The 13,985-nt window shown below is 39.3% G+C and overlaps 1 protein-coding gene across 1 annotated transcript in view; it reads left to right on the top strand.

Moving 5' to 3' along the window:
- Positions 1-13,985, top strand: part of LOC139159655 (alpha-2-macroglobulin-like) — a 105,111-nt gene that overhangs the window by 30,062 nt on the left and 61,064 nt on the right. Inside the window, exons 7-12 of the mRNA XM_070736968.1 lie at positions 1,327-1,411; positions 2,634-2,751; positions 3,976-4,090; positions 7,786-7,895; positions 9,742-9,897; positions 11,556-11,771. Coding sequence (XP_070593069.1) covers positions 1,327-1,411; positions 2,634-2,751; positions 3,976-4,090; positions 7,786-7,895; positions 9,742-9,897; positions 11,556-11,771 — 800 coding nt within the window. The remainder of the gene's footprint in view (positions 1-1,326; positions 1,412-2,633; positions 2,752-3,975; positions 4,091-7,785; positions 7,896-9,741; positions 9,898-11,555; positions 11,772-13,985) is intronic.

Raw genomic sequence — 13,985 nt, 5'->3', positions numbered from 1 at the left:
AGTAATTTTCAGCCAGTACTTGAATATTCTCTAGACAACATCTGGCTCATTTGATTTGACTTTTTGATTTTGTAGCCAAGAAGTAGTTGAAATCATGAACATATGACTGCAATTGACTGTGACAGTCTTGGAACTGTTGTTATTTTGCTAAATTTCAATCCCACAATATAGGTCCTGCATTTTGGACACATTCTTTAAGTTAGTTCATTTAAAGTACATTGATTCAAATTTTATTTTTGCAATATGATGCATTGTTTTGCACATTGAAGATTATAAATAGAGAAAGAAACCAGAGGGTTTTTGTAATATATATGTTCTGCCGGCGTGTCCCAACCGCCCATAATTACAAGGTAATTAGTCCAGAAAGACACACACCACACGATAGAAGGAAAACCAAATGTCTTTATCAACAGAAAAACAGAAACAGCTCTCTTTTTAAATGTCAAAGGGATTTTCTGGTACACACAAGGCACAGGGTAAATGCAATCCAATTGCTCACCCAATAACTGGGAAATTGAGTCCAATTCTAAAGTCCAGAAAGTCCACACACAGTCTTGAACAGCAAAAAACATGATCTTGATGAAACTATGAATCAGATAAACTGCCATGAGGCTAAACCAGCAGGCTGCTCTTTTATCTGTAGCATTAATTACAGCAGCCCCACCCAACCACAGGTGGCCTCACTTGTCTCCTGTAATAATCCTTCAGTTGTTCTCTCCTATGCATCACTCTATGCATGCGTGGATGTGTCATAATTTCTTGTTCAGAATCCAGGGATGATAAGGATGATTGATCTCCTCCTGGGCTGTCTGCCAAACTCCCCTCTTCCAAGTCACCCCCACCTTCTTCTTCTTCTTCCGAGGAAACTTCACTACCTGACTCTGTTGGCAATAAAATAGGCATCTGACATGTTGATGTTTCCCCTGCATCCACCTCTACATTCCTTGGGGCAGGAGCTGGGCCAGAGCCCACCACAACAATATAGATGCTTAACTCCCAGACCTCCCTAGCCAGCATTTTAATATGTGTGGTGTGGGGAATTCTGGGAGTTGAAATCCACACATTTTAAAGTTGCTGAAACAGAAACATTACTTTAGCATCTGTATCTCCATTTTGCCTAGGAAGAGCTAGGCTTGCAGAAAAGACTCAGTACCTTTATAGGATATATGATTAGTTCTGATACTGGGTTAGCTCTTAGAGATGCTCAGAATTTTCAGCTAGGGTTCAACACCATTTTAATATTATAAGATACAAAACAAGACTTTGGATGGTTTGAAGAATATGTGAAGTTCTCCTTTAAGGTTGGCATTTTTCTCTTCTTTTTAGTATTACCCAAATTTGAAGTTTTGGTAACAGCACCGAAGAAAATCTCAGCTCTCAACACACAATTTGAAATGACCGTTTGTGGGAGGTGAGTTCTTTATTTTTCTTTATTTCTTTATTTTTATTTTTCTTATTTTGAGGGGAAAGGGAGAATGGAGGCCTTTTTCCTGGATCTCTTGTCTTATCACACTTTCCTTTGGGGTAGAAACATGAGGAGGGCATCAAAAGGTCAAGATGGTGACAAGAAAGACATAATAAATTTTTAGAAGCCATGTGTTGGGAAAGGTTGACTCAGCCTTCCATCCTTCCGAGGTGGGTAAAATGAGGACCCAGATTGTGGGGGCAATAGGGTGGCTCTGTTAAAAAGTGCTATTGTTAACATGTTGTAAGCCGCCCTGAGTCTAAGGAGAAAGACGGCATAAAAATCGAATAAATAAAATAAACAAAATAAAAATAAATAAATAAATTATTATAAGAAATTATTATTATTATTATTATTATTATTATTATTATTATTATTATTATTATTATTATTATTATTTATTGGATTTGTATGCCGCCCCTCTCGGCAGACTCGGGGCAGCTAACAACAATGATAAAAAACAACATGTAACAATCCAATTTAATAAAACAACTAAAAACTCTTATTATAAAAACCAAACATACACACAAACATACCATGCATAACTTGTAATGGCCTAAGGAAGGAATATCCTAACTCCCCCATGACTGGCAACAAAGGTGGGTCTTGAGTAATTTGCGAAAGACAAGGAGGGTGGGGGCCGTTCCAATCTCTGGGGGGAGTTGATTCCGGAGGGCTGGGGCCGCCATAGAGAAGGCTCTTCCCCTGGGCCCCGCCAAATGACATTGTTTGGTCGACGGGACCCGGAGAAGGCCAATTCTGTGGGACCTTATCGGTCGCTGGGATTCGTGTGGTAGCAGGCGGTTCTGGAGGTAATCTAGTTCAATGCCATGTAGGGCTTTAAAGGTCATGACCAACACTTTGAATTGTGACCGGAAACTGATCGGCAACCAATGCAGGCCACATAGTGTTGCAGAAACGTGGGCGAATCTAGGAAGCCCCACGATGGCTCTCGCAGCTGCGTTCTGCACGATCTGAAGTTTCCGAACACTTTTCAGAGGTAGCCCCATGTAGAGAGCGTTGCAGTAATTGAACAATCAGATGCAAACTACAGTACATTGTGCTCACAGCCTCCTACCTTGTACATGCTAAGAGCAAACGAAAACCTTTCGAGCTGTATAGATTGGGTTTTTTTAAAACTTTTTAATCTGTTTGGTTCTGGATGCAGGTATACCTATGGGAAACCTGTCCCTGGCCTGGTGAAAATAACCATCTGTCGTCGTTATCAGCAATATGATTCGTGTTCAGGAATAGACCCAAATCTGTGTGAAGAGTACAGTGGAGAGGTATGTTCTAGATCAAGGAAAATGTTCTAGATGAAATGTGGAATGTGTAGTTCATCAAAAATTCTTTAGTTTTAATTCCTGCTCATTTGAACCAGCATGGATGATTGGAAGGTGAGACCATTAGTCTGGCTAAAGAGGTTGACCATCATTGCTCTAGAACATTGTTTCCCAACCTTGGCAACTTGAAGATATCTGGACTTCAACTCCCAGAATTCTGGGAGTTGAAGTCCAAATATCTTCAAATTGCCAAGGTTGGAAAGCACTGCTCTAGAGCATGGATGGCGAATCTTGTTTTGCTTGGGTACCAAAAAGACACACATGAAAGCGTGTGAACACGGGCCCATACCCATAATGCAATGCCCTCCCTCCATGCATGTGTGCACAACACCCCTCCTGAGGCTAAAGGAAAGCCTCCGGAGCCTTTGGATGGCAAAAAATGATCCTAATGGACCTACTGGAAATTTGGAAATGAAATTGGGTAGGCCTGTTGGACCATTTTTTGCCTTCCCTAGGCTTTAGCAGGCTTTCCTGGGGAAGGCACAAACAGACATCCCCTGCCCTCTGGAAGGCTGAAAATCAGCTGGCCGGCTTGCACAAGCAAACTGGACCTGACAAAGAGTAACGTCTTACGTACTCGCAGCTTCTGCTCTACTCACAAGAGCCTACAAAACTTTTGCCAGACCCATCTTAGACTACAGCTCATCTGTCTGGAACCCATACCACATCTCGGACATCAACACTGTTGAAAACGTCCAAAGATATTTCACCAGAAGAGCCCTTCACTCTTCCATTCGAAACAGAATACCCTACGAAAATAGACTAACAATCCTGGGTCTGGAAAGCTTTGAACTATGGTGCCTAAAACACGATTTAAGTATTGCCCACAAGATCATAGGCTGCAACGTCCTACCGGTCAATGACTACTTCAGCTTCAACCGCAACAACACAAGAGCACGCAACAGATTCAAACTTAATATTAACAGCTCCAAACTTGACTGTAAAAAATATGACTTTAACAATCAGGTTTCTCTAGGCTATCCATGCCCAGTTCCCTCAGTCTCTCTTCGTAAGTCTTGGTTTCCAATCCCTTAATCATCTTGGTTTCTTTTTTTTGCACCTTCTCCAGAGTTTCAATGTGTCTTTTGAAGTGTGGTGACCAGAACTGAAAACTTAAAATCACTGGCTTCTTGGTTATTTTTGTTTTGTTTTTGTTTCCCCTTACAGGTGAACGGGCATGGGTGTTTTTCTCAGGTGGTAGAAACCAAGATGTTTCACCTGCAGCAAAGTGGTTTGGAAATGCACATTAAGGCAGAAAGCAAGATCACCGAGGAAGGCACAGGTAATCTTTCAGGAAGCAGCAGAGAAAGGGGCTTGGGCTAGACTGGTCCTTCTCAAATAATGGGGTGCGCCCTCCTGGGTGGGGTGTACGGCGATGCCAGGGGGGTGCCGGCAGTGGGTTCCTCTTAACTTTCTACCGGTGCGCTACATGCACATAGCACCATTTTGTCTTTGGTACATACACTCTCAGTGTACATAAAAGATGTTGGTTTGTCTCGGTATAGCTAGGCTATGAAACCTTCGACATCACCGAGCAGAGAATTTTAACAGAGCGTGGATGTGTGATAAAGCCAAGACACAGACTTAGTTAAATAAGTATTACAGTGGTACCTCATCTTACGAACGCCTCTTCTAACGAACTTTTCAAGATACGAACCCGGTGTTTAAGATTTTTTGCCTCTTCTTCCGAACTATTTTCACCTTACGAACCCAAGCTGCTGCTGCTGGGATGAAGGGGTTTATTCCCCCCCCTTTTTTTGAAGAAAGAAAAGGGAGGGGCAGCTTCGAAGGGGAAAAGACTCCATTTAAATAACTAGGAGAACAGCGTGTTTGCAAGCACTGAAAGGGTGTCTTTTGAAGAAACAAAAGGGAGGGGTGCCCCTCTTGCCTTTCTTCCTTCCCACTCACCCTTTAGCCTAGCCTTGCTTCTTCCACCCGCCCCCTTTAGCTGCTCCTCCCTGCCCTCTGTTCGCCTCTCTTCTAAAGTTTGGGATTTTCCTGAAGGAATTGCACTCATTATTTGCTTTTACATTGATTCCTATGGGAAACATTGTTTCATCTTACAAACTTTTCACCTTACGAACCTCCTCCTGGAACCAATTAAGTTCGTATCATGAGGTACCACTGTATTTACATATAAACAAAATATAAACAATCCAGAATAAGCACAAAGCAAATACAGGATAATAAGCACTGAGCAATTACAAGATTAGAAGCACAAAGCAAAACACAATATAGATAATAAGCACGAAGCTAGTACAAGAAGATACGCACAAAGTGTAAACACAACTCCCCCTCTCTCAGGCAAAAGTAAAGGAAGTGACTGAGCAGAATAATGAGCTTTTATAGCTTCAATGAGGAAGTGACGAAACAGCCTTGAATATTAACTCTTCAAGTACAAGTTAACTCTTTAAGTGCACATTAACTCTTTAAGTACAAGTTTGGTACAAGTGTACAATACGCAGTTTACAAAGGCAATCCCTAACAACCATGTACCCTGTACTAACAAAAGAAAAGACATGTTAATCAAGAACCATGAGGTACAGCACTTAAAGATTGTCATAGGGTATAAATAAGCAATCAGGAAACAATCAATATTAATATAAATCATAAGGATACAAGCAACAATTTACAGTAATGCAGTCATGGGGCTACCTTTGAAAAGTGTTTGGAAACTTCAGATCGTGCAGAATGCAGCTGCGAGAGCAATCATGGGCTGTCCCAAATATGCCCATGTTACTCCAACACTCCGCAGTCTGCATTGGTTGCTGATCAGTTTCTGGTCACAATTCAAAGTGTTGGTTATGACCTATAAAGCCCTTCATGGCACTGGACCAGACTATCTCAGGGACTGCCTTCTGCTGCACGAATCCCAGCGATCAGTAGAGGGGGTCTTCTCTGGGTCCCGTCAACTAAACAATGTTGCTTGGCGGGACCCAGGGGAAGAGCCTTCTCTGTGGCGGCCCCGACCCCCTGGAACCAACTCCCCCCAGAGATTAGAATTGCTCCCACCCTCCTTGCCTTTCGTAAGCTTCTTAAAACCCACCTCTGCCGCCAGGCATAGGGGAATTGAGATCCTCTTTCCCCCTAGGCCTTTACAATTTTAATGCATGGTATGTCTGTATGTATGTTTGGTTTTACAATAAGGGGTTTTAACTGTTTATATTGGATTGTCATATGTTGTTTACTACTATTGTTAGCCGCCCCGAGTCTATGGAGAGGGGCAGCATACAAATCCAATAAAATTAAATTAAATCAAATAAGTGGGAAGAGATGGTGAGAGGAATGATGAGTAATGCAGCCTTAGTGGATGATGTGATCCTGGTGAGGAAATTATTCATTTAGCAGAGTCAGTGAAGGGCTACCAAATTTTTTACTACCACACTGTGGGCGTGGCTTATGCAGGACACCCTGCATTTTCTTTCAATATCTTTCATGCAAATTGGGTGCTCTGGGGCGGAGCTCCATTTTTGCTACCCCACTGTGTTCTCCCCCATCAGGGCAGTAGCCCACCCCTGAGCAGAGTGATGGCATTTGGGGGAAAAAAACCCTTCTTGTGTCTAGTTGTCTTGCTGTGCAATACTCTATAGCGTCAATTTTAGAGTAGGAGAAATTTACCCTGTTTCCCCGAAAATAAGATGTACCCCAAAAGTAAGTCAGGTCAGAGGTTTTGCAGAATTTGCTAATTTAAGGCATCCCCCGAAAATAAGGCATAGTCAAGTTTACATACAGTATGGTGGAAAAACATACGGTACCATTCAAAGCTGTTCATAGCGGTACCGCAATAATGTGGCGTCCCCTGCTGGCCCCTTCCATCGCTTTGTACCGTCCAGTACAGCAGACACAGTCTGCTGCTGTCTCACCGCCATTACAGTCTCCACTACAGTGCATAAACTGTAGTTCCTCTGGTGGCCAGAAGCTGCAATAGCGGGAGTATACTGTTGAACCATATAAGTGCCGTCATTTGTGTGTGGGGGTGCCATACTGACAGGTACCGTACCGTAATCAGTGTACCATATGGTACACTTTCTTTGGGGGGATCAGATTTTCTGCCTATGAATTTGTCTTATTTGAGAAATATAAGGCACCCCCCAAAAATATGACGTAGCACAACTTTTGGAGCAAAAATTAATATAAGACAGTGTCTTATTTTCGGGGAAACACGGTAGAAGAATTTGCTAGGTAAACAACCACCCATCCATCAACAAACAAACAAACAAACAAACACTCACGTACACACACACACAAACAGTTTCCCCCCCGAATGCCATCACTCTACTAAACAAACAATTTCCTCAACATTGTCAAACTTTTTACTAAGTCTGCACTTCTATTTCTACTAGTTTTTTCTCATCATCCTTATCACCCTTTTCCTCCCACTTAGGACTGTATGACTGTAACTTGTTGCTTGTATCCTAAGATTTTTATTAATATTGATTGTTTCTTCATGGCTTATTTGACCCCTATGACAATCATTAAGTGTTGTACCACATGATTCTTGAGAAAACTATATTTTCTTTTATGTATACTGAGAGCATGTGCACCAAGACAAATTTCTTGTATGTCCAATCACACTCTAATGAGCCAATCATTAGAGAACTTTTCTCTCTTTAGAATATTGTCCATTAGTAGGAGTGCTGATTTACCACCAGCCTATCATGTACTTAGAAGCCACACTATGACATGAAATAAAATTAATGATTTAATAGCAGGAGTGGGTTCCAGTTACCTTTGCTACTGGTGTGCATCGCGATGTTTCACATGCACATGCCTGTTCTAATGTCTGGAGAGCAGTTCTGGTTTCTGGGTCCCTATTCCACCTATTTCCTGGAGGAGGAGCTTACTGTATACACCTGCAGCTAATTGAGAGTCTGTGGACTTCAATTGCATGGCAATGTCCCCTAAACACTGCACTGCCCATGCTGGCTTGCAGCCTCAACCTTTTCCGTCTCCTTCAATATTTCCTCTCTTTGACAGGGGTGGAAATGATGGAGGAGAACATCATAAGCATCACTTCAACAGTCAGCAAACTGAGCTTTGAAAACGCAGATCCTTATTATAAGCCTGGGATTCCACTTTTCCTGCAGGTAAGGCAGCAGAAAAGAGATGGGCATTGATTTTCAACTGGTTGCTCTTTGCCTAAGTCCAAGGAGATGGCATTCGAGGGGTCCTTGGTGCTCTCTGAACTTGGTTGTTTTCTTGCAGACCCAAACTAGGTAACACCATCAATGCTAGTCCTAACAGATGGCATTACTCAACAACCTCAGCTGCCATCTGTCCTTCCCCACCCAGAGTTCACAGAAGAGCTCTTAAATTCTCTAGTCAATATGGTAGGGATGAAGGATAGATCAAAGATCACACATAGCCTGCCACAATTTCTTTAGTGGCCTTCCCCAAGGGAATTTAGGACAATAATTTTAGCCTTTAATTATTTTTTTTTTGGGGGGGCGGTTATTTTTACAAATATTCCACCTACGTTAGCAGCCCCCTTCATGAAACCTGACTCTCCTCAGCTTGGGAGACGGATCCTTAAGAAGACCCACAAAGCTGTTAAGGCTCTTGAACAATGTATATTCATGGGTTCATATTTTTCAGAGTATAACAGGCACATACACCAAATATAGTCCCACCCAGCCAGCCCCACCCTTTGGCCTCTGCCTCCTAGCAATTTACCTCCTTGCAGCAAACAGAACAGATCCTGTTAAGCCAAACAACTGATCAACTTCCTGATCCTCAGCTAATTGAGGCTGCAGGCTTCACGTGCTAAAACTGAAAGTGAAACTAAAGCTGCAAGGAGGCAAATTGCTGGGAGGTAGAAGCAGAATTTTATTTTCTTGTGCTAATCAGTTGCTGAAACTTGATGCAAGGAAGTAAGTCAATAACTATAAATGTTTGTACAATGTTCCAATTATTAGATTTGTTTTTTAAAGATTGTTTTATTATTGTTCTAGACAACTTAACAAAACGAAGAAGCTTTTAAAAATAAATGCTTGATATGAAGAGGCCCAATGCTTTTGTGTCTTTTTTTAAATAGCAGAGAATAATGTATACTTCCAGAAATCCACATCAATTTTAAGAGCATATAGCCTGAAATGTAACAGTGTCCTCTTTTAGTATTAAGATAAGGCAGCTGAGTTAAATTAACTTTGGAATCAACTTCCTCCAGGGATTCATACCATCCCCAAACTCCTGGCCTTCTGCAAGGCCCAGGAGACTCGTTTTTGCCAGCAGGCTTGGGGCCGTTGAATCCTACTATCTAGCTCTGGACAATGTCATGAATGGGTAATTCAATAGGATGAACGTGGACGATTGCTTTTTATGAACCGGCGTTTTTAGGCTATTTTAATATTAGATTTCTTACATGCTTTACTTTGTATTTTGTATTTATTTCTTTTGTCAGCCTCCCTGAGGCTGCAGAGAAGGGCAGCATAGAAATTTTTTTAAAAAAAAATTAAAAAAAATTAAAAAAAATTAAATTAAATTAAATTAAATTAAATTAAATTAAAATAAAATAAAATAAAATAAAATAAAATAAAATAAAATAAAATAAAATAAAATAAAATAAAATAAAATAAAATAAAATAAAATAAAATAAAATAAAATAAAATAAAATAAAATAAAATAAAATAAAATAAAATAAAATAAAATAAAATAAAATAAAATAAAAGTAAAGTAAAGTAAAGTAAAGTAGAAAGTAAAGTAAAATAAAATAAAATAATAAAATAATAAAATAAAATAAAATAAAGTAAAGTAAAGTAAAGTAAAATAAAATAATAAAATAAAAATAAATAAATAAATAAATAAATAAATAAATAAAAATAAATAATAAAATAAAATAATAAAATAAAATATAAAGAAATCCTGATTTAGTCATGTTTGGATAATTCAAATCTAATATAATTGGATGTTGTTTGATCACCCCCCCATGTGTAGATGAAACTGGTAGATGGTATGGATGTGCCAATGGCTAATAAGAGCATTGAGATTACAGGACCTTCTGTGACAGCCGAGTACACAACCAATGAGGAAGGACGAATACAGTTTTCCATTGATACATCTAAGTTCGTAGAGGAGATCATCCATTTGCAGGTGAGTGTTTTGGAGTGGGAAACAACTTTCAATTCTGAATCCAAATTCTGCTAAGCATCATCTTGGAGAGAACTCACAAATGTCTCCCTCTGTGGGTTTTGCATTCATTCTTGTTATCCCTCCCTTTGTAATGGGGAACAATAGCAATGTTCTTCCAATTGTTCGACACAGATGCCATCTTCACATACATTCAACAAATTGCATAGCCATTCCATATGTAAATTGTATTAAAGTTTGTTGCAAAATCAAACCATAAGCACGCTCAGATGACTGATTCAGCTGGATTCAAATAACTTCGTTATAAACATAATAATATATGAATTTGTAAAACACAAGCAGCTTCTACTTCAGAGTTCAGACTGGAAGAGTAAAGAGTGGAGCCTGGAGCTACACCCAGCCTTAAGCTTAAATTTTGATTATCTGCACAGACTCAGAAGTGGTTAGCTCCTATTGGCTGACTGAGTTGCTATGCCTATTCATTGGATTACCTTGTTATCACTGGCTCTCCCAGTCATGAATATTCTAACAAATTGCCCATTTCATACTGGGACATTTATTCCGCTATTTACCATCTATGCCTGCACTCTCACCATTTTCTCATAGCTTTGAGAACTCCCCTCCTCCTTTTTTTGTAGGACACTCACGTTCATAGCATGTATTTCAGTTCTGTGCTTCATCACATAACAATTGTTTTGCTGGATGTATATTTCAGATGCACTTAACATACAAAGGTGTCATTCTTGTAAACCTTGGGGCTTTGCTGCAGGGTAAAGAAACACAGAAAAGTGTCTTTTTGGTTCCCTGTAACAGTGGCATAATGAAGGTGTCTAAAGAAGGGACCTGCCCTGCCATCTCAAACTTTTGCTGTAGATTTCCCTGCAATACTACTGATCTGAATTATCAAACATGTATATCTGTGTGTGTGTGTTTTCTGTCTCCCTTTATCAGCAAAAATATTTATTTTTTATTTTACTTATTCATTTGTCCAATACACAAATACATAGGAAGAAAAATAGACATGTAGTAATATATATAAGGGTAAAGTGAACTTAGAGGAGAGGATATATGAAAGAAAGAAAATATACATGATAAGTGAGAGAAAGGAAAGACAATTGGACAGGGGACAAAAGGCACACCAGTGCACTTATGTACGCCCCTTACTGGCCTCTTAGGAACCTGGAGAGGTCAATCGTGGAGAGTCTAAGGGAGAAATGTTAGGGGTTAGGGGTTGACACAATTGAGTCCGGTAATGAGTTCCACGCTTCGGTAACTCGATTGTTGAAATCATATTTTTTACAGTCAAGTTTGGAGCGGTTTGTATTAAGTTTGAATCTGTTGCGTGCTCTCGTGTTGTTGCGGTTGAAGCTGAAATAGTCATTGACCGGTAGGACGTTGCAGCATATGATCTTGTGGGCAATACTCAGATCGTGTTTTAGGCGCCGTAGTTCTAGGCTTTCTAGGCCAAGGATTGTTAGTCTATTTTCGTAGGATAGTTTGTTTCGAGTGGAGGAGTGAAGGGCTCTTCTGGTGAAATATCTTTGGACATTTGGACATAATATGTTACACATATATGTGTGTGTGTTTGTGTATGTATATGTATGTGTATATGCATATGCGTATCTTTAAGCAAAATGTTTTCTTTGCCTTTCTATGAACAGGGAGTTTACAAAAAAGATAATGAATGTGACTATATGGTCCGCATTCATCACGAAGCTGCATCTCACTATGTGAACCGGTTTTACTCACCAAGTCAAAGTTACCTCCACATTGAGCCTCTGCCACAAACGTTGAGCTGTGGTGACACAGCACATATTCGAGTGCATTTTATCCTGGATCCAAAGGCTGTGAAGGAGGAAACAATCTTTTATTATTTGGTGAGTTGGAAAGGAAAGATATTTTCTTTTTCTTTTTTTCTTTTGGTGTGTGGATACATTTTAGAAGTACATAATGTGAAGATAGGGCTTCTTGCCAAAACATCTGACTTCTGTCTTCACTCCTACCAGCTCTGGCCACTAATCCTTTTTTAAAAAAAATATTTTTTATTGATTTATTTATATTAAAAACAAAACATACAAAAACAAAACATTGAAAATACAACGTATATATGTACAAAAGAAAATGAAACGAACAACAAATAAAAAAAATGTATCAATTGGTTCATCATTTGGTACATCTCCATCAAACACATCTTATAATAACTATATTCCATGGCTAATACAGACGGTAATATGAAAAAAAGAATGATTTCGATTATTCACTCAATTCAGTATTTTGTTGTGATTTCGACCGCTTTCATTCGATTATAGGTATGTTAAAACAGTTCTAATATATCAAGTCATTTATAATTTATCCTGAAAAATTTAATAATTATAAAAAAATTATTCCTCTTTGCATAAATACAGTAATACCTCATCTTACGAACTTAATTGGTTCTGGGAAGAGGTTCGTAAGGTGAAAAGTTTGTAAGATGAAACAATGTTTCCCATAGGAATCAATGGAAAAGCCAATAATGCGTGCAAGCCAATTAGGAAAATCCAAAACATTAAGGCTTTTAAAAAAAAAGCAGGGGGGCAGACTAAGCTGAGGCAAACGGAGTGGGGGGAGGGACAGCGAGAGGTGGCAAGAGTGGCAGTCCCAACGAAGCAAGACGAAAAGAGCCTCTCTTGAGCTTCATGAGTCCCTCCCATTTTTGCTCACCCTGTTCTGCTCATTTTCCCAACACCTTTCTCCTCTCTTGAGCTCCATGAGTCTTTCCCTCCCGTTTTAGCCCACCCCATTCTGCTCTTTCTCCCACACCTTTCTCTTCTCTTGAGCTCCATGAGTCTTTTCCCCATGCAGTTTGGAAGAGGGGAGTTTGTCGCTAGGATTCAAAGCAGCACTGGCAAAAATGAAGGGAATCGAGGAGCCTCAGGTTCCTAAGGTGAAAATAGTTCGGAATAAGAGGCAAAAACATCTTAAACACTGGGTTCGTATCATGAAAAGTTCGTATGAAGAGGGGTTCGTAAGACGAGGTATCACTGTATTATCTATTCCATATAAACATTTCATTTTTATTTTTTCCTTGCTTCTAACCATTTGTAAAAGTCGTTCCATGTCTTATCATATTCAGAATCTTCTTTATTATTTATTTTATGCGTCATCATGTCAGCTTCGGCACAGTCCAAATTTTTTTTAATTAACATTGAGTCATCTGGGAGGTCTTTACTTTTCCAATATTATGCTATTGAAATTCTAGCCACTGTCAAAATATGCAGCTGATGCAGCTTAGGATTGTATTGGCTTTTTTGGCTGCTGCATATTTTGGCGTATTCAAAATTTTTATGCCAACTTTGAATATTTCCTTTTAAATTATAGCTCTGTGTTTTATACTTTAATAAAAAGCTGTATACTCTAGTAATCATTTTTTTTCCTGACCTAATATTATCAAATCCAACTCTGATTTCTTTTTTAATATTCCCCTCTTCCCTTTATCTTCATATTTTGCTTTTATTTGCATTAGTGGCCACCAATCAATTTTAATTCCTTCATTAACTAATTGTGTATTTGTTTCTTTCCCATCTTCTGATCCATAATGCCTAATAAAAATGTTTTGGGTTTTTTATTAATTTGAATTTTAGTCATTTCCTATATCCAATTATGTATTTTATTCCAAAGTTTCTTTATTTGTGGGCAGGTCCACCAAATGTGAAAATAGGTCCCTGCTTTCTCATTACATCTCCAGCAATTTGGCTTTAATAGGGGATACATTTGTGCCAGCCATGCTAGGGGGAGATGCCACCTATAGTACATTTTATAGATATTTTAATTGTAGGCGACCAATTTGATTAATTTATAATTCTTATTCCAAATTGTATCCCATTTATCTGGATCTATTTTATTTATTTATTGTTAGAGTTGGAGGGGACCATGCGGGTCATCAAGTCCAACCCCCTGCCTAAGCAGGAACCCTATAGTATCCCAGCCAAATGGCAGTCCAATTTCCTCTTAAAAATGTCCAGAGTATTGGAGTTCACAACATCCGCAGGTAGGTTGTTCCCACTGGTTGATCGTTCTGACCGTCAGGAAGTTCTCCTTGGTCAGCTTCCAGC

Source organism: Erythrolamprus reginae, chromosome 2 (genome assembly GCF_031021105.1).
Source record: "Erythrolamprus reginae isolate rEryReg1 chromosome 2, rEryReg1.hap1, whole genome shotgun sequence".
In the NCBI taxonomy this organism is placed as follows: Eukaryota; Metazoa; Chordata; class Lepidosauria; order Squamata; family Dipsadidae; genus Erythrolamprus; species Erythrolamprus reginae.
Note: the sequence above shows the minus strand (reverse complement) of the source record. Positions and strands in the feature narration are given on the sequence as shown.